The 22,414-nt window shown below is 58.5% G+C and overlaps 2 protein-coding genes across 2 annotated transcripts in view; both read right to left on the bottom strand.

The window, feature by feature from the left end:
- KIFC3 (kinesin family member C3) overlaps window positions 1-22,414 on the bottom strand; it is a 268,780-nt gene that overhangs the window by 63,145 nt on the left and 183,221 nt on the right. The window lies entirely within an intron of this gene.
- Window positions 1,630-13,044, bottom strand: CCDC102A (coiled-coil domain containing 102A). Its single transcript, XM_070397914.1, has 8 exons — window positions 12,315-13,044; window positions 10,037-10,263; window positions 8,596-8,704; window positions 6,703-6,819; window positions 6,179-6,388; window positions 5,407-5,577; window positions 4,375-4,478; window positions 1,630-2,261 (listed from the first exon to the last, which is right to left on the bottom strand). The coding sequence occupies exons 1-8, from the start codon at window positions 12,903-12,905 to the stop codon at window positions 2,132-2,134; spliced, it is 1,659 nt and encodes a 552-aa protein (XP_070254015.1). The 5' UTR covers window positions 12,906-13,044; the 3' UTR covers window positions 1,630-2,131.

The raw sequence follows: 22,414 nt of genomic DNA, 5'->3' as shown, positions 1-22,414 counted from the left end.
TCCAAGGTGCTGCCTTCTCAAGAGAAAGAAAGCTCTATTTTTATGAGAAAACCCCAGGACTAATATTAGCGATGCATTCGTTTCTACGGCATCGTGCGAGCCAAAGCTGCCACTTCTGTTGGCAGATGCTGCCCCCACCACCATGACCACAGGGAGGGGAGACCTGCGCGGGGAGGTAGCCCGCAGTCCAGGCCTGGACCATCTTGCAGCCCTTTGTCTGTGGCTGCCTCCCCTTGAGTCTTGGGTTTCCCTTGGATAAAGGAGGTGGGAGGCCAGACGCCCTCCTCACTGACATTCTCCGGAGCGGAGCGGCCCCGCCCACAGCAGGGACTGGAATGGGGCCCCTGCTCAACACTATCTCACTGGAGGTGCCAGGGAGTCTGGGGGAGCCAGCCGCTGGTCTGCTCTGTGTCTGGGAATGGCATGTCTGCCCGGGGGGCCTGGGGGCGGGGTGGGGGGGCGGCGGCTCTCAGGGCTGCTGTCAGTGAGGGCCTGGTTCCTAGCTCCCAGGGGTCAAAGGGCAGCATTTTCCAGCCTCTTCTGGGGCCCACTTCCTGTTTGGGAGAGAAAACAGAAAGACCCCTGGCAGGAAATGGTCTTCTTCCTGCAGCCCCTTTTCCGATGGCCCTGGCTTATGGGGAAAGACCCACTGCGGGGGGGATCCCCATGGCTGGGTGTCCCCAACTCCATCCGCTCCCCTGGGAGCCCAGGAGGGGACAGGGGCCTCCCTGTCATGACAGCAACCCCCACCTCGCAGGCATCGCTAGTTTAGGCCTGGCAACAGGCAAATACTCAATGCCCGGATTTATGACCCCCAGCTGGGCTCCTGGGCCTGCCTCTCCCCGCCTGTCAGCCCCCAAGGCTCATGGCTTCCCCTGGTTGTGGCCTCAGGGGTCCCTCAAAATCCTTGGATGCTGCTCCCCACCCCTAGCAGGGAGCCCAGCCTCTCCCTGCACACCCCTGACACAAGGAACGCACCACCTCCCGCCTGTTAGCACGATTCTGATGGAGCCTCCCGGTCGCAGAAATAAGGCCCGGGCCTTCACTAAAGGGTCTCATCACGGGCAGGTGTCTCGAATGCCACCTCGGCTTGCCAAGGTTCAGAACTGTGTGCTGCTGTGTTAATAACAGTTCCCACCAGGTTTAATGTAGGTCTGTTGGTTACAGAGGACTTAGAGATTAAGTATCCAAAATAAAATTAAAATGACCTATAATTTCACTACCTAGAGCAGGGCCAGGGAAAAGATAAAAGGATTTCTTATTTCTGGTGCTTACACTTACTTCTGGGTAAACTACCAGTCACCTGAACTTCATCCCTCCCAGCTGGCATATCCCTCCTCTCCAGGGCATACCTTCGAGTCCTTCAATAACAACGAACCTTTACTGAGCTCCAGATGAACCCACCTGATTCTCAGATTGGCTCTGTGAGACATCGGATTTACAGACAGAGAAACTGAGGCTCAGAGAGGGCAAGGAACTTCCCCAGAGTTGCACAGCCAGGAAGGGGCAGAGCTGAGATTTGAATCCATCGATGCCAGACTTAAGTCTCCTCTTCTCCAGAGAACACGTGCACCATCCTGTCTCCTTCCCCTCATAGGAGCTGGATCCCGGACCATTCCGCAGCTCAGATGTTCATTCGTTCATTCTTTCTCACATTCATTCATTCATTAAGTCAGCTGATCTTTTTGAACTTACTTTCGGTGCCAAGTGTAGGCCGATGCTGTCCCCCACACCGCCTGCCCAGATCTCAAGACTCCACCCCAAGAACCTCAACTCATTTATTACAAAAGACTGGGTTTATCACATTGTACTATGAACAGCTCCCACCCAGCCCCCAAGGCTCAGAGAGGCAGCCTGGGTTGTGGACCCAATGACCCTCTCTTGACACCCCCTCCCCCCTCCATGAAAGTCCTGGCAGGTGGGGGAGCCTAGACCAGGCCTTAGGGCGGTATTGTGTTTATAGCACCAGGCATATATATAAAAATATATCTATATATATAAACATAGGCCGTGGCTTCCCTTGGTAGGGGTGCTCCCAGGGTGAGGACAGGCAGCTGCATCAGTGAGTGGCCGGTCAGCCCGAGCACCCAGGGGGCTGTGGCCTTGGGCCAGTCCTGCCAGCCCTGGAGCTCTAGGCCACCTGGATCTGTAGGTCCTCGTCCTCGTCCAGGTCGCTGGCTCCATCCCCGGCCTCCTCAGGGCCAAAGCGAGCGCTGCGGATCTTCCCGAAGAGGGGGGCATTCTGCTGCTGCCTGCGGAGCCTGGGGGGGGTGGGTGACAGCTGGGTCAGGGTGTGGGACTCATCCCATGGCCACCGCTGCCAGGCACCAGGTTGGGCCTTTTACAAACATTACCTCATCACACCCTCCTCCCAGAGGTCCCTGAAAAGACAGGAGGTGCTATTATCACCTCCATTTTACAGACAAAGAAACCGAGGCAGGTGAGTAATTTGCTCAGAGTAATTTGCGAGAGGGGGCTGGGGGCTGGGAGAGGTGAGCGGCTGCCCAAGGTCACGCTGCTGGGAGTCCAACCCCAGCCCGGCTCTAAAGACCACAGGGGGGCGGGGGTGGGGGGTGTCTCAGCCCCCTACATCCCCAGTGTCTATGAGAAAGCGCCCCACCCTAGTTCCTCTCACATTAAAGTTCCAAAGCCAACATGTACCAGGCGAACTTGGGCCCTGGGAAGAGCTGCGGAGGCGGTGATACCCATCCCCCAGCAGAGTGGCTGCCTGGCGGCATCTTACAGGAAACATGAATTATTAACACGGCGGGGAGGGGCGCAGCCAGGGGCCTCCATTACGGCGCTGTGATTTAGTGCGCCGTCCCCGGAACATTAAAGCACGAAAAGTTGGAAAAGAAAATGAGGCAGCGGTCCTGGGCGGCCGCGCCCTCCCCGATGGAAGCACTTGAGAGGCTGGGCAGCGCCTGCCTGTCCATTTTGGGAGTTTATGGCTCCTGAAGAATGCGGCCAAGGCGGCGGGAAAGCCCTGGGGCCAGGCAGCCTTTTATGGGGTGTGTGCTGGGGCGGGGGAGTGGGCAGAGCTGGCCAGACACAGCCACAGGGACCTGGACTCATGCCTGGGCCCCGGCCCAACACTTTAGAGGTAACATCCCAAGCAGAAGGGGAAACTGAGGCTTGGTTGGCCACGTCGCCCAGCTGTTAGGCTTGGCTCCATAGCCTGTACCCTTCCCAGAAACTCAGCACACAGCAGCACATAGTAGGCGCTTAGTACATAAGGGCTCAGATGGCAGATGGCCGAGGGGTGGGGGTGTGGCTGTGGAAGGGCTGACCCGCTTGTGCCTTAGTTTCCTCATCTGCCAACCCCCTAGAAAAAAAAAAAACCTCCCCCTTCCCTTCTTACAGGAGCTCGATTCTTGTAGCACAGTATCTGACCCACTATGAGTCCCCCACCCAGGAGTAATAGTAACAGCAGCAGCTGGCAGCTGTTCAGCTTTTATGATGTGCCAGGTACTTGTATAAACACACACCAGCTCCTTTCATTCTAACAACCAAGAGGTAAGAGCTGTCATCGTCCCCATTTTACAGATGTGGAAACTGACACAGCGAGGTTCAGTCAGTGCCCCGGGATCACACAGCGAGGAGGGACAGAGCCAGGATGCCCACCACCCAGGCAGCCTGGCTGCAAAGCCCAGGCTCCCTCTAGTCCATGAAATAAGAGGAGGGGAGTAAGGGCCTGCCCAGGGCCCAGCCCAGGAAGAGTGGGTCAGGGTTGTGGTTCTGAGGCGCCCCAGGTAGGGGGCTTGTGAAGTGGGGAGGGGCTTGGACCTGGTGCTCTCTGATATCTTACGGCTCTAAGGGGTGTCAGAGAGAGGGTGCTGGGATCAGGGGGTGGGGGGAGAAAGGCAGAATGTGCTGGTGGGTCGCTAGACCCTGTGGTCTCTCTGAGGACTCGGCTCACCATCAGGCTGGGCTCCCCCAGTTCCTCTCATCCCAGCTGGCCTGGGGTCCACTCAGCCCAGGACCCTGAGGGCTGCTTGTTTTTCTTGTCAGTGGCTTCTCAGGCCCATGGGCCCTACCTATTACCCCACCTTGGCCCTGACCTGTTTGGCCGCCCTTCCTGCTCTCTGGCTACAGGAGACAATTCCAGGGTCCCAGCTGGTCTCACTTCCTGCTCTCACTCCCCTTCCCTGGTTTCCTGGCCCCGGCCCTTCCTGCCTAGAGGGGGCAGGATTTGGCCCCAGGGAGCCCGGCCCTCTTCCTTCTCCCCCTTCTCCTCTAGCTAAGCTCGGACCCTGCCCAGAGGGGGGGTGGTTTCCTTTACCTGGAAACCTCTCTGCCCTGCTTCTGTGTCCTGGCCAGGAATCCTCTCCCTGATGGAGCCCCATCCCCCCAGGGGTGCACGTGGGGGCCCACCTGGACTGCACGTGCTCTAGCTGCACCTGCAGGTTCTCGCTCTGCTCCGTCTGCTCGTCCAGCGACCGCTGCAGCTTCCGTGCCTGGTTGTGGGCCTCGTCCAGCTGGGGGGTGAGCAGGGCCAACAGCATGGGGTCACCTTGGCTGGGCCAGCCTGGCCTGCCTCCGGCCATTCACCCATGGGGATGTCCTTCCCGAGAGCAGGCCCTGTCCTCTGAGGCCCAGACCAAGGCCCACCTCCTCCAGGGAAGCATCCCTTTGCTCCTCTCCATCCCTGTTGTCCCTCCCTTCAAAACCTTCCCTTCCTCCCATACTCCACGCTACTGGCCCATCCATCAACCCACCTACCCATCTACCCTCATCCATCTGTCCATGTGACCATTCATCCATGGAACTATCCATCTGCCCGTGAAGATACCCACTTACCCACTCACCATTCATTAATCTACTTAGCCACCCCTTCACCTTGCCTGTCCACTGTCCTTCCGTTCTCCCAGACACACCTATCTCTCCACCTCTCCATCCTTTGGTCCTTTCCCTGTCCATTCATTCTTCCACCCACGGATCCAGTCAGTGGTCTATCCATCTTTCCACTGTCATCCATCTTTCCATATACTCACCCATCATCCATCGATCCACCCCATCACCCAGCAGACATCTGTTGCCACATCTCATCCATCCATCCTTCCTCCCGCCTTCTCTCTCTCCCATTCATCTGTCCACCTGGTCCCTCATCCATCTGTTCATCCATTCCTGGAGTGATCCTTCTGTCTTTCCATTTAACCACCTACAGTCTACCCACTCATCCACCCATTAATCTATTCAACCTCTCATCAACCTCGTCTGTCCATTTTTCTTCCCACCCTCCTACCCACACACCGATCTACCATCCATCCATCCCCCACCCACCCTCTCTACCCTGTGCACATCCTGAGAGTCAGGCTCATGCCAGGGGCCAGCGACTCACATGGGGTGACACTCCTACCGTAGCTGAGGTCTGGAGGCCGCCCTCCGGGCCCCAGCGGTGCTCACCTCGTCCTCAGCCTGGGCCAGCTCCTTCTTGAGCTCCTCCACCCGCAGCCGCAGCTTCTTCACCTCCGCCTCGTGCTGCTCCACCCGCCGGTTGGCGTGTGCCAACTCTGCCACCTTCTCCTGGAACTGTTTCTTCAGCTTGCCATGCACGTGCTTCAGGTCTGCCAGCTCCTGCAGGGAGCAGAGGTGAGGGGAGGGCTCAGTCTCCGAGGGCACTGTGTCAGGCAGGTCTAGGGGTGCTGGTGACCCCTCTTCCCAGAATCTCTCCACTTGGTGTCTGAAATACCAGCACTAGAGGTTTGGCTGAGCCACTGGAGGCTAGAGGTGCCATCCAGTGAGGTGAGAAGGCCTGGGTGGGTGACTCAGTGGCTCCATGTTGCACGTGTAACTTTGAGGTGCCCAATGGGAATGACATGGGATGTCCAGCAGGCTATTGGAGCTGAGTCAGGTTTTTGGGGAGGGGTGAGTCTGGAGTCTTCAGTGCAAACATTTGTTGCATAAATAGAAGGGCTGTTGAGAGGATTAAGCGACACGATGGACAAAAAGCACTGGCGTAGGGCCTACAGTAGGTGCTCAATAAATGCAGGTCTGCAGTGATCACTGAGCCTGACCCAGAGAGGGAGCCCAGGAGGAGCAGCCTCTGTCCTTAGTTGTCACTTCAGGGGTCCCCGGGTCCCTGTGGGCCGACACTGGACATGCAGTAGGGGCTCTGCCCTGGCTGGATGGGGAGGCAGGGCCACCCCGGTCCTGGCCACGCCACCTACTGCCCCACCTTGTTCTTCTCGAAGAGTGCAGCCTGGCTGGCCCGCAGGTCGCAGTCCAGTGCGCTGGCTGTCTGCCGCCGCCGGCGGGCCAGGGCCTCTTCCAGGTCCCCGACCTGCGCCCGCAGCTTCTTGTTCTCCCGCTCCAGGCCCAGCTTCTCGGTCTCCAGCCGCTCGCGGCGACCCCACTCGGCTGCGTTCTCCGCCTGCAGCCGCTCCATCTGGAACAGGGCAGGATAGGGTGAGGGTCCCTGGGGACGGGGCACGGAAGGGCCGGAGCTGGGCTCCCCCCGCCCCCCACTCCTCCTGGAGCCATTTCTGGCTCCAGGAAGCAGGTCCAGCTGCAGTGGCTATAATTAACCTGGGCTATTTCACGTGTGCAGGATGTGAGGGCGCTTCTGGTCCCTGTGTGGGAGAGGAACTGCCCCCTGCAGATTGGGGTACCCCCTGGGGTGTGCCTGGACCCCTTAGAGCACAGGCCTCTTTCAAGGGCCCCTGGCCCCCCAGCCCTCCCAGGTCCCGCCGGAGGCCCCACCTCGCCCCTCAGCTCAGCCATCTTCCTGTCCATGCTGGACCTCGCCCCCAGCTCGTCCTCCAGGTCTTCGGACATGCGGCCCAGTTCGTCCTGGTGAGCCTCCTTCAGGATGCTGAGCTGCGGGAGACAGCCCAGCCTGGTTAGGTGACCACCACCCAGAACCAGCTCTGAGGATGGGCCCTGGTGAGGAGTGCCCAGCAAAGAGGTGGTACCCAAATGGGCCATTGGTGTGCAGAACGGACCTTGAATCTGACCACTTGTGCTGCTTCCGACATCTCTCATTTCCTACCTCCTTACCATCTAGCCGCCCAGTGTCCACTCCTAGCCCCCCATCAACCCATTTTCCACAATAGTCGCCTTGAGTGAGCTTTTAAAAAGATAAATACAATCATGTCCCCATCCCGGGTTCCTTAGGGTAAGGACTGACCCCTCCCTAAGTCTCACAAAGCCCTCCCACCTCTTTCCTCTTAGTTCATTGTGGGGCCTCCTTTCTAAGCCTCAAATACACCCTGTCCACCCCAGGGTCTTTGCACATGTGGCTCCCTCTGCCTCATACACTTTTTCTGAGGTATTTTGCAGCACGGACTCTTCTCATTCTCAGGCCTCTGTCCTCCCCACCTGCAGGGGGTGCCTCCTCCACTTGCCACCCTCCCTGCCCCACTAGAATGGGAGCTTGGGAGGACAGAGAGTTGTCTGTCTGTCCACCTTTGTACCCCTGTATAGCCTTGGCGTCGGGGAGCCCTCCATGGACACTGGCTGAACACAGTCTGCGTGTGGGTGCAGGATTGGCCGCATCAGAAAACCCTGGGGCGCTCTGACATAGTGCAGAGTCGCTGTTGACAGCAGTGAAAACCAACAAACTAGCGCGCCGTGCGTGTGATGACAGGGACGACCTTGCATACATATGGTGAGGGAAAGAAGTCAGATGCAAAAGCGAATCTTTGTAAGTAATCTGTGAGACTGCACGCTTGTGTTTTACTCACTTTCCCGAAAATGATCACACTTCACAATTTGGGAAAATTAAAAAGACAGATTCCTAAACCCAAGTCCCAAAGATGATGATCCAGGAGGACGAGGGTGGGTCTGGGAATCTATTTTAGGAGCTTCCCTAAGGCCAGCGTCCCTTCCCGGGCAGATGCAGGCTCTGAGGTCTGTGGTCCTCCCGCCTTCGGAAATGCAGCCGATCCAGCCAGCTTTCTCGGGGTGGCTGTGCCCCCTGGTGGCCGTGGGGGCCTGCACAGGAGGCGGGAAGGGCTGCCTGCTGCTGAGTCCGCCGTACTGTGCTGGTGAAGCTGAGTCCCCTTTCTGCTGGCTGGAGCCTCAGTTTCCTCACTTATGAAATGGTGACAGCCGCCTGATGGCCACAAGGCTTCAGTGAGACCTCGCACACAGTAGGCACCCACTGAATGCACCATCGGACGCCTCCCCTTCGAACTCGTCTACCAAGCTCTCCTTGCAATCTCACCTCTCACTTACTACCCTCCAGCCACTCTGGCTCATCCTCTGGACACGTTAGGCTTGTTCTGGCCTCAGGACCTTTGCGTTTTCGGTGCCTTCTGCTGGGAACTTTGCCCCCGTATCTTCTCAAGGGTGGCTTCTTCTAATCTATTTAGGTCTTGCCTCAAATGTCACCTTCTTAGGCCTTTCCTGACCCACCACCCCACCCTTATACTGTTTTGACTACTTCATAGCTCATGAATGTATCTGCTTGATTCCTGCCAGTCCTCCCCTGATCCTCTTCCTCAAGGCAGGGACATTGCCCACCTGGCACTCAGACAGTGCGTGGCTGGTGCTTGACAATCAATGAATTCCCTTCTTTTATGCACTCCCACTGAAATTCAACAGCACAATGCTGCTTCCTCCAGGAAGCCCCCCCTGGTCTCCAAGACTCACTTGCTTGAGCATCTCCTGCTTGGTTTTGCTCAGTTCCTCATACTTTATCTTCCACTGGCTGAGTTCCCCCTCCAACTTCTCAATGTTCCTGCTCAGTGCCAGTTTATCCCTGGGGAGGGGAGAGAGAGAGGCAGACAGGAGGATGAGCCCACCGGTGCCCTCTGCTCAGAGTCCTCCTATGCACTCTGCACCTGCAGAACCCATGGCCAAAGTCCTTGCCTTGGCATTCAAGGTCCTGGCATCCCACATTGAGGCAGGAACCTGGTTTTGGATTTCTCCTGGAACTATACCCCTCCCACAAGTGCATGGTGTGAGGCAGTGACCAGGCCTCCATGGCCCTGGCCACCCCTGGCAGATGCCTCCTTCTCCCTGGGCCCCAGGATCATTTGCCAAATAGGACCCCAGCTCCTGTTTCAAGCACTGTGGTTCCTGGCAAGGCTTGGCTCGAAAACGTGGTTCTGAAGTTAGAAAAGCTGGAAAACACTGTCCAATGACCCTCGGATCTAGGGGTCCCCTCTTGTCATCATCACTGGGTGGGATTCCCAAGTTCTCCCATGACCCTGTGCAGGAATGAGGCGCCATGGTAACAAGCACCGTGCCTGGCTCCAGCACATAGTAAGTGCTCAACCAACAGCTGCACTTACCGTTACACTCAGCGCGCTGCACTTCCCCTTCCCACACCACGTCCGGCTCCCTTTCTGAGGGTCTAATATTTCGCGACTCGAACACAGTGTTCTGAGAGGAGACAATGCCACCCTCTAGGAGGCATTTTAGAAATCCATGGGGATGTTTTTCGTTGTCATGATGACAGGGTCATAGTGGGCAGGGAGCAGGGGTACCCGATACCCGGCAGTGCCCAGGACATCCTGCCCATCCAGGAATTACCCTGCATCTGGTAATGTGTACATGACGTCCCTGGGGGTAAAAAGGATCTCGAACCTCACTCTGATTTGCATATTACTTATTATTTCAATTAATCTATATATATAAAAGCCTAAACGACTGTAATGACCGGCTGGTAGCTATGACGCACACTGACCACCAGGGGGCAGGAGCTCAACACAGGAGCTGCCCCCTGGTGGTCAGTGCACTCCCACAGCCAACCTCCCGCGATCCCTCCCCACCAGCCTGCTGGCCCCAGTCACCCCAGTCGGGACTGGGAGAGACAGCCCCAATTGCCCCGATAGCTGGCCAGGCCAAGGGACCCCACCTGTGCACAAATTTGTGCACCGGGCCTCTAGAAATAATAATAATAATAATAATAATAGAAAACTAGCATGGGGTCCTTGGGCAGAGCACACTGCTCTAATGCTGCAGGATTCAAGCCCAAATAGAACCACTCCCCTTCGGCGAGTTTCACGCTCTGTGACACTGATGTTCAGCTGTGGTGCTGAGGGTGCCCGGCCCACCCCCCTGGCACCTGCCTGCCCCTAGCACTCACTCTCGTTCCTTGAGCAGCACCTTCTGGGACTCATCCAGCCGCAGTCGTAGGGCTGTCAATTTGGAGGCCTCCTCCTCCATGGCAGCTGTGTCCTCCCAGGGCAACCGGCTGCGCTCCTGGCGGCCCGAGCTGCCCCGTGGGACCCCGGTCCCCGCACTGCGTGTCTCCCAGCAGCCCTCGGGCTCCTCTGGTCTGCTCTTCAGCAAGCTCTCCACCAGCTCCAGCTCCTGCGGGGACCAAGGAGGAACAGTGGCAGCTGAGTGTTTTGGCCTTTCCCAGGCCCTGGGTCTGGAATCAGCTTGGTGGGTTAGCTTGGGCAAGTCACACAGCCCTCCTGGGCCCCACATCCCTGTTTTGTAGGCTGCCCCTGCATCCTAGAAAGGGGGGAACACAGCCTCCTCTGGGCCTCCCCTTTCTCCTGGAACTGCACAAGAGTCGGCCACTAGGGTTCCCTGCATCCTGGAAGATTTCCCAGGAGAGGTAGTGAGCTCCCTGTCACTGTAAGTATGCAAACATATGTTGGAACATTGGTGTGGATCGGTGTAGAAGCAGGGGATTCCTACAACGAACAGGAACTAAATTCCTTCAAAAGGAATTCTGGCTTTAAGATCCCATTTTTCAGGTGCAAACATGAAGGCACTGCGAGATAGGTGACATGGTAGAGATGCACAGTAAGGCGGCCCTGTGAGCAGAACCAGCTCCCGGACAGGAAGCTGCGAGGCATTATTAACCCAATGCCAAGCCCCTGTCCCCTCTGCCCCCCTGCCCTGCCCCTCCCTGTCCACCCCCAAGGCCTGCCTTGGCCACAAACCCCAGACACCTTGTTCCAGCCTGCCTTCCCTAAGGCCCCTCCAGACGAGGGGGCCACTCCCTTCCCTGTCTGGCTCTCCGTGTCCCTACTGGACTGGGACAGTGGCTCGGAGGACTCCCCAAGGACTGAGATTCTCCTCCTCCTGTATCTCGGAGTCTGGGGGAGGGGGGGTTCAGGTGCCACCTGGTCCAAAGCCCTATGTCACAAACAGGGAAACAGGGAGGGAAGGGACTTGTTCTGGTCACAGAGCAAAGCGGCCGGGCTGGCAAACAAACTCAGGCTGCAACCCAGGGCTCTCCCCGCCGCACCTGCCGCCGCCTGGGCTGTGACTGACAAGCAGGACAAGGACAGGACAGGAGGAGACCTGAGGCTGGCTGGCAGGGGCTGTCATGGGCTGCCCCACAGCAGAGCAATGACTGCCGCCCCCAAACACCAGGAAGGCCCAGGGAAGAGGGGGCTTCAGCTCCCAGGAGGTAGCAGGGCTCACTCCAGCCTACAGGGGTGAAGGGAGCTGGGCAGGGGAGGAGAGGGGCAACCAGAATCTTAGCTAGAGTCTGGGGATGGAGCTAGAAGCAACCCCAGCCTGGACTCTGTCCCTAGATGGCCTCTGGTGACAGGCTTGCTGGCTCAGGCGGACGCTGCCCTCCACACCCACCATCAACGCTCCAAACTGATTTTTACCATGGACTCTGGAGTTCACCTGGGTTCAATTCCCCAGCAACTTGCCTCCAGCTGGGAGACATTGGGACTTAACCCTCCACGCCTCGGTGTGTCGTCCTCCAGAAAGCAAACACCTCCGGGGGTTGCTGTGAGAATGAACTAGATGGTACACACACAGAGCTGAGCCTCCGGGTAGGTGCCCACTGACAGACGGGAGCTGTTGCTGCCAGTTCCCCGATGCACCAGGTGCGCCACTGCCACACCTGGAGGGCCTACCTGTCTTCACTCTTCACAGCCAATTCCTCTGCATCCTCTTAGTCTCAGCTTAAACGGGACCTCTTCCGGGAGAGCCTGATCAGGGTCTCCTCCGTGTTCCTAGTGCCTCCCAGCCCCCCTCCCCTCGGCTTTAATTGATGCTTCTTGTAAGTGTTTACCTCTCCCCCCAAATTCAAGTTGAACGAATGAATGGGCTCAGCTCTGCTACTGATGGAGGCCTTCCAGGCAAGTACTTACTTAGATCCTACTCCGGCTCAAAGGAGTAGATTCCCTGGTTCTGTTGACCACTCAGGTGTGGGGGTGGAGGGATCACCAGAACCCAGGACTCTGCCCCAGGGGACTCCGAAAAGGGGGTGACTGGGGCCCTCCCATGGTCAACCCACAGGAGTGAAACCTCTTAGGGCACCAGGCCCTCACCATTCCTGGCTCTGGGCCGGGCAGCCTCCACCTCTGCCCACATCAGTCAGCCCCTCCCACTTTCGGACCCAAAGGGCTAGAGCCCGGCTCAGCAGCCCCGCCTCCTCCACACACCTGGCTGCTCTGGGGCCTCTCGGAACCGACATCGCGCACCGGCTCGTGCTCCCGCTCGGGCTCCGCCTCGGGTCCGTCGGGCGTCGGGTCGGCGGCTCCCCGGGCGCCCCGCAGCCGCGCCAGCTCCCGGCCCCGCGCCTCGCACTCGCCCTGCGCCTCCTGGCGCTCGCGGCGGGCGCCCGCCAGCTCCTTGGTGAGCGCGTCCAGGCGCTGGCGCAGCTGGCGCACTTCCTCGCGCGCGCGGTTGCGCTCGGCGCGCACCTTGCTCCACTTCTCCCGCCAGTTGGCGGTGCAGTCCGACCACCAGCGCATGGTCTTCTCCATCTGCGCCGCCCGCGCGCGCGCCTCCTCCAGCTCCCGCAGGCGCAGCTCCTCCCGGCTCTCCCAGTCCCCGTCGGCGAGCAGCGCGGGCGCCGGCGGCAGCGACAGCGCGGGGGACGGCCCGGGGGAGGGCGTGCCGCTGGGCGGCGTGGGCGGCAGCGAGTCCACCGGCCCCATGCGCTCGGGTGACGGGCTGCCGAGGATGGTCAGCAGGCTGCCTTTGGACAGCTGCGGGGACTCGGCCAGCCGGGGGCTCGGCCCGTGGCTCATGGTGCAAGCGGGCTGGTGGGCCCTGGACTTGAACTTGGGCTGGACTCAGGGGCCGCGAGGGGGACGTCGGGCAGCTGCGATACCACTGTGCATGATGACTCCGCTACCCCCTGCTCTCCTGGCCACCGGGTGGGGGGTGCCTCCTGGGACCTGTGGGAGGGCACACCGTTAGTAGGCTGTGGCACCGCCTGTCCTCGTCCATAACAGCAGCCATGGAGAGGGCATAACCGGCAGAGGGAACAGTGCGGCCAAGGCAGGGGGAGAGAAAATGGTGGCAGAACCCCGTGAGGCTGGAATGGTGAGCAAGGGCCTGCAGCCGCTTCCTCACTGGTCTCCAGACTCCCTGCTTTAGTCCCCTTAACCTGCAGCAATGGCAGCTGATCTGCAGCCTTGATCTGCTGTCCCTGACCTTCAGGTCCCCTCTCACACACCGAGCAACTACTTCCCCATCTCCATCCGGAACACAGCATGCTTCCGTGCTGGCCCTCCTGCCTCTTCCTACACTAGGCCAACTCTTCTCATCCTTAAAACTTATCTGAGATATCACCTCCTCCCAGAAGTCCTCCTGGATCATCTCAGGTCAGGTGATCAACCCCTGACCCCTGTCTGCTCCCCTTTCTCACCCCAGCCTGTGAGTTTGCTGAGGCCAGAAGCTGGTTCCTGGCCACTGTTTTAATCTTAGCACATGATGACAATAACATTTGTGGAGGGCGCACTTACAGGCCAGGTACCATGCCTTATGCGAATTTTCTCATTTATTTATCTCAACAGACTCGAGAGAAGTGACTGACATTTACTGAAGAGGAGAGGGAGGCTCCACAAGGTTAAGACCCAGAGCCGACAGATACGGTACCTGGGAGTCCAAATGCAAACGCTGAGGAGGGTTTGGTGAGTACCTGCACACTCTGGTGGTCCGATGGAAGTCAACTAGTGACTATTAGATGGGGAGGGCGCAGTGAGGTGTCAGGCTCTGCTATTCATATGCCACATCCCCTTTAAAATAAATCAGACACATGGCCCTCCCTGTCCCTAACCTGCCACATTCTCCCTCCAGGTGGCCTCCTTCTGACCACCTCCGGCAGCCCAGGGAGACATTGTGACCTTTCTTCCCCGCTCAGCTAGCCTGTCCCTCACACCAGCCTCTAAGGCCCACCCTCATCTCTATCCCTTCCTTTTCAGAGTGACCAGTCGGAGCACTTCTCAACCCTGGCTGGTCCCCACACTGCCTGCCAACCCCGTCTCCCCTCTTCCAGTCTCCAACCCCCTCACTCTTGGCAGGTGATCGAATGTCAGTGAAAAGGTAAGCCACCAGATTGCCATTCCCTCCCTGCCCTGCCCCAAGCCCCCAGGTCCTCTCTTCTCTGTCCCTAACAGGATAGTTGCTTAAATGCAGTCTCCGGGCCCCACCCCTAGAGAGTCAAGTTCAGTAGATAGGAGGCTGGGAATTGTATTTTAATAGTCCAATTTTAGGACATTTGGGTATTTGTGATGCCTTGTCACCGCCCATGAGTCCATACACACAAATGTATACGTCTCAACCCCAGTAATATCTGCACAAAGTCATGCACCCAGACACAGCCATGCAGGTGAGGTTCCATTTCCCAGAATGCCACTGACTCCCCAAAGGACCCCTGGCAGGCTGAGTGCCCTCTCTGTGACTCAGTCTCTCCACCTGTGCAATGAGGTAGCTGGCTGTGACCCCATGTGTGTTCACAGACAGCTGTGCACACCCAGGCACATTGGCAGGTACCGTCCATCCCCATCCCATGCACACAGACACAGATACAGAGACACAGGCAGGCACGTGCACACTCAGAGATGAACCCGATGCACACACAACTCTACAGAGAGTTGCTCAGAGAGATGCTCACCTGTAGAGAGTCCCAGACACACGTGAAGGCATACACATGCCAACACACGGATGGATACACACAGAGACAGGCAAAGACACTCATTGCTAAGTGGATGCACACACTCACACACACACACAAACATGCATACGGACACTCGCTCTCCTCTCCCCATTTTCCTGGCCAGACTCCACGTGGAGAAGCTCTTGGAAAAGAAAAACAATGTGAGAGCCTGCGGGGGAGGGGAAGGCGGCAGGAAATCCAAGTGCCAGCCAGGCAGCCTGGGCTGTGCTAGAAATGGGGGATGGAGGCGGGTAGGGGGTCCTGGGGCCCAGGCCCTGTCTGCTGGGCCCTTCCTGCAGCCCCTAAACTGAGAGGGTAACGGAGGGGACCACTGCCACACCCTCTCTGCCTCTGGGCGGGGCCAGGCCTGGCACGGGCTCAGCAGGGAGGGGGTGGCCTGCTCCTTCCAGGAATCCCAAGCCTGTCGCAAAAGGGGCAGGGTGGCGCCACCCAGGCCCCTAATGGCTTCCAGGCGCCCACACTAAAGGCAGGGGTGAGCTTCAGGCTCAGCTCCTGTGTCCATTTTTGGCAGCCTGGTCTGCCCTTCCTAGGGGCTGGGGGAGGAGGGACAGCAGCGGGGACAGAGGGGATCTGAACAGCCCTCCTGCTCTTCCTCCAGTGGCCCAGTGGCCCAGTGGCCCAGTGGCCCCCGGAGGGTGCATATGCCCACGTGTGGGAAGGAGTCGGGGCCCGGGTCCCAAGGTTGGTTTTCTGGAGAAACCCATCCCCTAGCCCACCAGGAACCCTGCACACCCACAAATTCAACCGGACCCTGCCAAGCAACACACCCCTTTCCTCACGCGCGCCCCCCCCCCCCCCCCGCCCACATAACATAGCCTTGGGGACAAAAGCTCACAGAGCCCTGGTAACGCGCACACTCACACACAACACACTTGGTTACAGAGACAGGCTCCGGCGGCCCTGCCCGCTGCCCTTACCCTCCAGGCTCAGTGTCTCCTTCCCATCGCTGTGCCTTTATGGGTGCAGGGTGGCTTCCTGAGCCCCCCAGGAAGCAGGTCCTCACCCCTCCAGAAGCAGGTCCAGGAGGTTCCAGCCACTGCAGACCACAGGGACACTTCCTCACTCCACCTTCCCCTCTCCTGCCTCCCACCAGCCAGACGGCTCTACTCCTGCTCTAACCCTCAGACTCTGAAACGCCCCCCCCACTCCCCAATCCTTCAAGCTCAATCCCATCACCCTCAGGAAATGCCTTGACCTTCCCAGCCCCACCGCCTGCCCAGGGAGCACAGCCCTACAACCCTCCACCGCCAGAGCTGGCCAGCTGCCCGCTTCTTGGAGCTCAGGCCTCCGCCCACCCAGGCGGGACTCTTGTGCCACCCAGAGCTTCTAGGACAGGCCCGGCGTAGAGGACTGGCTTCAATCTGGCCGGGAGGGTGGAGAGCAGAGGCTGAACTGTAACCTGCGTACCCTTAGCTGGGCAACAGGGCTGAGTGGGACCCAGAGCTCCCCAACCCCAGCCCTCAGCCATCCTCACTGCTCCAGACAGCTGCTGGCCACTCTAGAACAGAAGCAAGAATGTTTTCACAGGATACTTGCCTCAGGCTAGGCCCTCACCAGGTTTGTCTACAGGAAGTGATCAGTGGTTCCTGCTGCCTGTGGACTGGTCTGGAACATCTCTCCCTTGTTTCTCCACCAGCAAACTCCTACACATCCTTCAAGACCCACCTTCAGTTTCCACTCCTCTGGGACGCCTTCCCTGACCTCGTAACAGATTATGTTAATGATCCCAAAGCACTGGCGCCTCCCTGTTTTTCAGCAATGGCCACATTGTGAAGTCCACAAGGGCACCTTGGTCTTGCTGGCTGTCAGCACAGGGCCCAGCGAACAGCAGATGCTGCATTAATGCGTCCCAGGCTATGGACGAAAGATGGACAGGTAGGAGTCCCCTTGCAACCAGGGAGAGTTGAGTCATCCTAAGGATCAGGAGTCAGTTTGTGGCAGGCTCGGAGACAGGTAGGTGCCTGAGCCTGTCTGTGGCCAAGGTCAGGGTCAGAGGTCATCTTATGGCCAAGTCAGTGGTCAAGCCTCTTACCTGAAGAAGCCAAATGGGCCCATAGAGGGACAACGTTGTGTTTTGTCCTAAGCATGTTTAGATGACTCTCAATATCCATTGAGGGGAGTGAGCCATGCTGAAGCCAGGACGGGGGCCAGCTGGGGGGACTAGGGGTGTGCCTGGTGGCCCAACTCCTCCCTCCAGCTCAGAAACCCCCTGTGTCCCCCCAGAACCTTTCAGGTGGCGCTATGGGGCTGGCCCAGGGCCACAGGCCTGGCTGTGGGCAGGGAGCAGAGCCCAGCAGGAAACCGCAGAGGACAGCCTGATTGGATAAGTGCAGGGTCCCAGGCTGGTCAGCCACAAATTGTGGGCACCTGTCTCTCTGACCTGCTGCCTGGGCTCCAGCCACTGGACCTCCAGGAGAGGATGGAGGCAGACAAGCCGAACCTGAGCCCTGGGGTGGGCACCCTTGGACTGTCTCAGATACCCCCATCTCAGACGGAGGAGCCGAAAGATAGGCCGGGTCACCGACTATAACATTTCTTTACAAATGGCCCCTCTGAGTCCGAGGGGAGCAGCTACTCCCCACATCTACAGAGGACCAGCAGCAAAGTAGTGTGTGTGTGGGGGGCGGGGGGGGAGGGGGGGTTGGGGCACCTCTACAACGCGGTCCTCATGCATCTGGCCAAGCGGTCAACCATAGCTGGTATGGAACAGGGTGGGAGCCCTCGGTGGGAGTCTCAGCAGCTCCTCGATCTATTCATGTTTGCAGAGAAGACATCCCTCAGTCCCACTCTGCCACCGCTATGCTGTGTGATATCTGCAAGTCCCTATCCTCTCTGGGCCTGTTTTCTTACCCGAACGACGGGGCAGGGCACTAACCAGATTCCTAGAAGCTCTGTCCAACAAGTGGGCAGACCTTGTGCCAACTTGAACCAGTCCAACGCCACAGCCCTGAACCACCCTCACTCAAGACAGAAACCGAAGCCCAGGTGGGGAGCTGGCTAGTCGGACATCCCCCGTGGGCACATCAGAGCGGTGGGCAACCGGGGCCCCCTCCTTTCTCCTGGCACTTAGCCGTCGCCCCACCTGCCCCGGCTCCCTACGGAAACTCGCTTTCCGCCTTTCCCCAGCCTGAACCCCCACTTCCTCGCCCCGTCCAGGACCCGGGCAGGGCCGCCACGCACCCCCTAGCGGCGGGCGGAGGGGGCTCCCGGGCCGCGCGGCGCTGTCCCGCCCACCACACCGCGAGGTCCCCATTGGCAGCCGGGCGAGGGGGCCCGGGCTCCGATTGGCCCGCGCCGCCCGTCCATCCCGCACTCGCCCTGGTGACTACGTTGTGTCCCCCGGGAGGTTCCAAGTTCTGCCCCGCCCGCAGCCCCCTCCCGCCCGGCCGGGCATCCCGTGGGCGGCCCTGCACCCCCACCCCCCGACCCGCAGCCCCTCCGCACCGGAGGCCCAGGGGCCGGACACGGGGGAACCCGGGGAGGCGGCTAGGAAGTTCTGCTCTGAGTTTGCTGCGGGCGCAGGAGCCCCCCACTGCGCCCCTCTCTCCAGCACGCCCCCAACTTAACCCCTTGCCTCCCGCGGAAGATCCGCGGCCTGGAAGGGGTTCCCGGGACGCGGGGACTTTCCGCCCCTGGCACTGCCGCTCCCCGCTCACCTCGGCCAGGGACCCGCGGGCTCCGGACGTCCGACCCGCCGCTGCAGGGCGGAGCGGGCGCGGGGCTGGCTGCGGCCGTCGCCGGGAGGGCCGCGGAGTCTCCTCCTCCCTCGGGGGGGCGGGGGGGGAGGTGAGGGGAGGGAGAGGAGACGGCGGGGGCGGTGGGGCGCCCGGCTAGCTGCAGCCGGGCCGTGACTCTGGCCCGCTGAGATGCTGGGGTGGGGGCGCCCGCCTAACTTGGGGGCGAGGGGCGCGCGCCTGGGCGGCGGGGTCTGCTACAGAGCGGGCGGGACCCCGACGGAGGCCCCACCCCCGCATGGGGCCGAGGGTGGGGGGCGGGAGGCAGGGGCCGGAGACCCCGCGGGGCTGGGCTCTGCTTTCCCGCCTCAGGATCCCGAGCGCCAGCGAAGGACTAGGCACCCCTTTCCTCTTCCCCCCTCCCCCCGCAGCAGTGGGCGCTGCGGGTCCCGGGCTCAGCACGTGGAGCCCCAGGATGAAGTTCACTTTTGTTAACTGCTTTCTACTCCCGAACGGACGTGGAGCAGCGAGGCTCTGCCTGGCTAGAGCCCAGACGCCTTGAGAGTTGGGGGGTGGGGTTTGGGGTGGGGGGAGTCACCGGATTTGGCGGGAGGGGGCGGGGCAGATCTGGGAGGGCCTCTCACCATATACTGTGCCCTGGAGGGCAGACTGGGGTGAATCCTTCCAGAAAGAGGACCAAAAACTCAGAGATAGTGGGGGGGGGGGGGGGGGGGGGGGGAACACCTGGCCGGATTGGGACTTGACCTCGAAAAATAAACCAAAAAACGCCGAAGATATATTAGTTTTAACCCATTGCACGCCTTAGAATGATGGAAGCATCAAAAAGCTCATTTTTTTGCAAAAAAAATATTTGAGGGTTCCAAACCCAAGGATCACTCTGAATCCTTTATTGGTCACACAGTCCTCTCGGGAAGGTCAGGGTCACTCATCTTACAGAGATTTTCTTCCTCTGTGGTTAGCGGCTGCTCGGTTTCTATGGCATTGCTTCCATCAGCTTCCTGAAATCCCCCACCTCTTTTGCAAGATTTGCTTTGCATTCCTATGGTGAAACGCTGGTAGCTCCTGGCAGCTAGAGACCGATTTCGATGGGGATATGCGATGTTTGAGAGGGAACTAACCAGTAAATGTTGCCGCCCGGGCTCCAAGGGCAGCTTAGGGTGCATCTGGGACCTGTGAGATTTAGATAGAGAGGCGCAGAGGACCGGATGTCCCCATGTTAAAGCTGGGGGGATGCGCAGGGAGGCCGTTGGCCCAGACATACCCAAACCCCCAAAGCCACTAAGCACAGCCTTGGACCAAGAGCCCAGAGTTCCTTCCAGAGTTCCCAGAGGGGGGCTAGGGAGGAGGCGGAGGAGGTGAGTTGATGGTGACCCTAAGCTCCAATTGTAGCGCCATTACAGTCGGGTCTTCCCTCTTAAGAGAGGAAGCGAAAATACTTGTCCTAGCCTGACCAGTGTGGCTCAGTGGTTGAGCTTCGACTCATGAACTAGGAGGTCATGGTTCTATTCCCTGGTCAGAGGTCAGGGTTGAGGGCTCGATCCCTAAAAGGGGGCATGCAGGAGGCAGCCAATCAATGAGTCTCTCTCATCATTGATGTTTCTATCTCCCTCTCCCTCTCTCTTCCTCTCTCTGAAATCAATAAAAACACATTTAGAAAAATACTTGTCCTGCCCTGACCAGTTTGGCTCAGTGGATGGAGCGTCGGCCTGTGAACTCAAGGGTCCCAGGTTCGATTCCGGTCAAGGGCATGTACCGAGGTTGTGGGCGCATCCCCAGTGGGGGGTGTGCAGGAGGCGGCGGATCAATGTTTCTCTCTCATCGATGTTTCTGACTCTCTGTCCCACTCCCTTCCTCTCTGTGAAAAATCAATAAAATATATTTAAAAAAAATACTTGTGCTAGGGACGTACCTCTCTTTCAGAGTGAGGGATTGGGGGAGCCACCCATTCTTGGAACCAAGATGGGTGCTGACCATACGCTTGGCCGTTCACATGAATTACCTGTTTTACACCCACCCTGTGAGCTGGGCGTTGTTAACACCATCTCCTAGTGAGAAAAGTGAGGAGCAGAAGTCAAGTGGCAGGCCCACGGTCACACAGCTGGGGGCTCAGAGCCCAGATCTGACTCAGTTTACCAATGTCACCCTTGTTCCTAAAACCTCACTTCCAGGCAGCCTTCAGATGAAGTGCTAATCGGGTGTCAGCCCCCAGGGCCCACCCTCCAGGAGCTTCTCTCCCCAACTCCGCTCGGTGGGGTTTTAGCCTGAGGCTTGTGTCAGCATTTCCCACACTTCTCTGTCCTGTATCTGCCACCATTTTTGCCATCCACACTTAGCACTGGTGCCATTATTTACTTAGCTTATCTTTTTTTAAATCGTTTTACATTCTAGAACATACATGTATTTTAGGGATGGGGAATTTGTATCAGTTGGCATAAATAGAAGAAAACCATAAAAATAAATATCATGTAAGCAAAACATCTTTAATCCAGCTAGAGACTTTTTCTTTGTTAAAAAAGGGCATAATATGTGCACCCACCTTTACAATGGCCAAAAGCTAGAAGCGACCCGGGTGTGCTGGTGAAATACAATGTGGTGCATACAAAGGGATTTTGCTCAGCCTTAACAGGGGAGGAAATTCTGGCCCATGCTGCAGCATGAATGACATCATGCTAAGCCAGTGGTTCTCAACCTTCCTAACGCCGCGGCCCTTTAATACAGCTCCTCATGTTGTGGTGACCCCCAATTTCATTGTTACAAATTGAACATAATGAAAGCATAGTGATTAATCACAAAAACAATATGTAATTCTATATGTATTTTCCGATGGTCTTAGGCCACCCCTGTGAAAGGGTCGTTCCACCCCCAAAGGGGTCGCGACCCACAGGTTGAGAACCGCTGTGCTAAGTGAAGTAAGCCTGCCACGAAAGGACAAATACTGTATGTTTGTGTGGGGTACCTAGAGTAGTTAGATGCATAGAGACAGAAAGCAGAATGTGGTTGCCTTTCCAAGTTATGTGATGCTAGATGCAAAAAGACAATAGACGGGCTCAATTAAGGTAAAGAGTGGCTTTTGTCAGGGAAGATCCTAGCCTCGGACATGACTACCTGCCATAAACTGCTTGTAGTTAACAAGTTTTAATTTCAGACCATCCTTGGTGGTGACTTTGGGTCTCTGAGTTTGTAAGGCCGCCACACAGGCCTCCGTTGAGGTTTCATATGTGGCCCCTTTTCCACCAAAGGAGCCACTCACCGCTGGTTATTGAGCTGGGGGGTGTCTTGGCCGAGTGGAGTTCTCTTCCCAACTGAGGCGGGGCCAGGTGGAGCTGGCACAGATCCCGGAGGGAAAACGGGGCTTGGGGCTGCAGGACCTCCGCCCAGGCCCCGAGAGCAGCCGCCTGGGCTCGCACGCAGCCCGGGAGGAAGGCTGCTGGTGCTGCAACCGTGGTGGTAGCCAGGAAACCTCAGGAAGGAAGGGCCTGGAGGTCAAATCAGGGTGCTGGTCACGGAAAACCCAAGTCCAGACACAGTGGGAGGGTGGGCCAAGGGTCAGGACACAGGTCATAGGGGACCCTGCCAAGCCTTTGCACTGCAGCTGGGGTTTGGGGGGGGGGCCTGTGCTCCCCTGAAACCTCCCTGCCTCCCAGGGGCAGCTCCCCACTCCTTCCCACAGAGGCCGCCTGAGCTCCCTGTGGGCTGGGCTTAGGCTGATGCTGGAAGGTCCCCGGGCTGCGGGCAGAGAAGGGACCATGCTGGGACCTGCCCTCTTCTCCTTGCTACACCCCGACCCCCGGGGGTAGGAAGCAGGTTTCTGAGTCAGAATTTTCCCAGGGAGTCTGGATGGGGCCCAGACAGGAGAGAGACACTGTCTTCCCACCAACGC

Source organism: Myotis yumanensis, unplaced genomic scaffold, assembly GCF_028538775.1.
Source record: "Myotis yumanensis isolate MYYU_CA2020_CCGP unplaced genomic scaffold, mMyoYum1.0.hap1 SCAF_18, whole genome shotgun sequence".
Lineage (NCBI taxonomy): Eukaryota > Metazoa > Chordata > Mammalia > Chiroptera > Vespertilionidae > Myotis > Myotis yumanensis.
Note: the sequence above shows the minus strand (reverse complement) of the source record. Positions and strands in the feature narration are given on the sequence as shown.

Excerpts from the sequence above, each read along its gene's own strand:
- CCDC102A (XM_070397914.1), bottom strand. The coding sequence starts at position 12,905 with ATGAGCCACGGGCCGAGCCCCCGGCTGGCCGAGTCCCCGCAGCTGTCC. Across the intron at positions 5,578-6,178 it reads CACTCTTCGAGAAGAACAAG|GAGCTGGCAGACCTGAAGCA; the intron begins GTGGGGCAGTAG and ends TGCTCCCTGCAG. Across the intron at positions 2,262-4,374 it reads CTAGAGCACGTGCAGTCCAG|GCTCCGCAGGCAGCAGCAGA; the intron begins GTGGGCCCCCAC and ends CACCCCCCCCAG.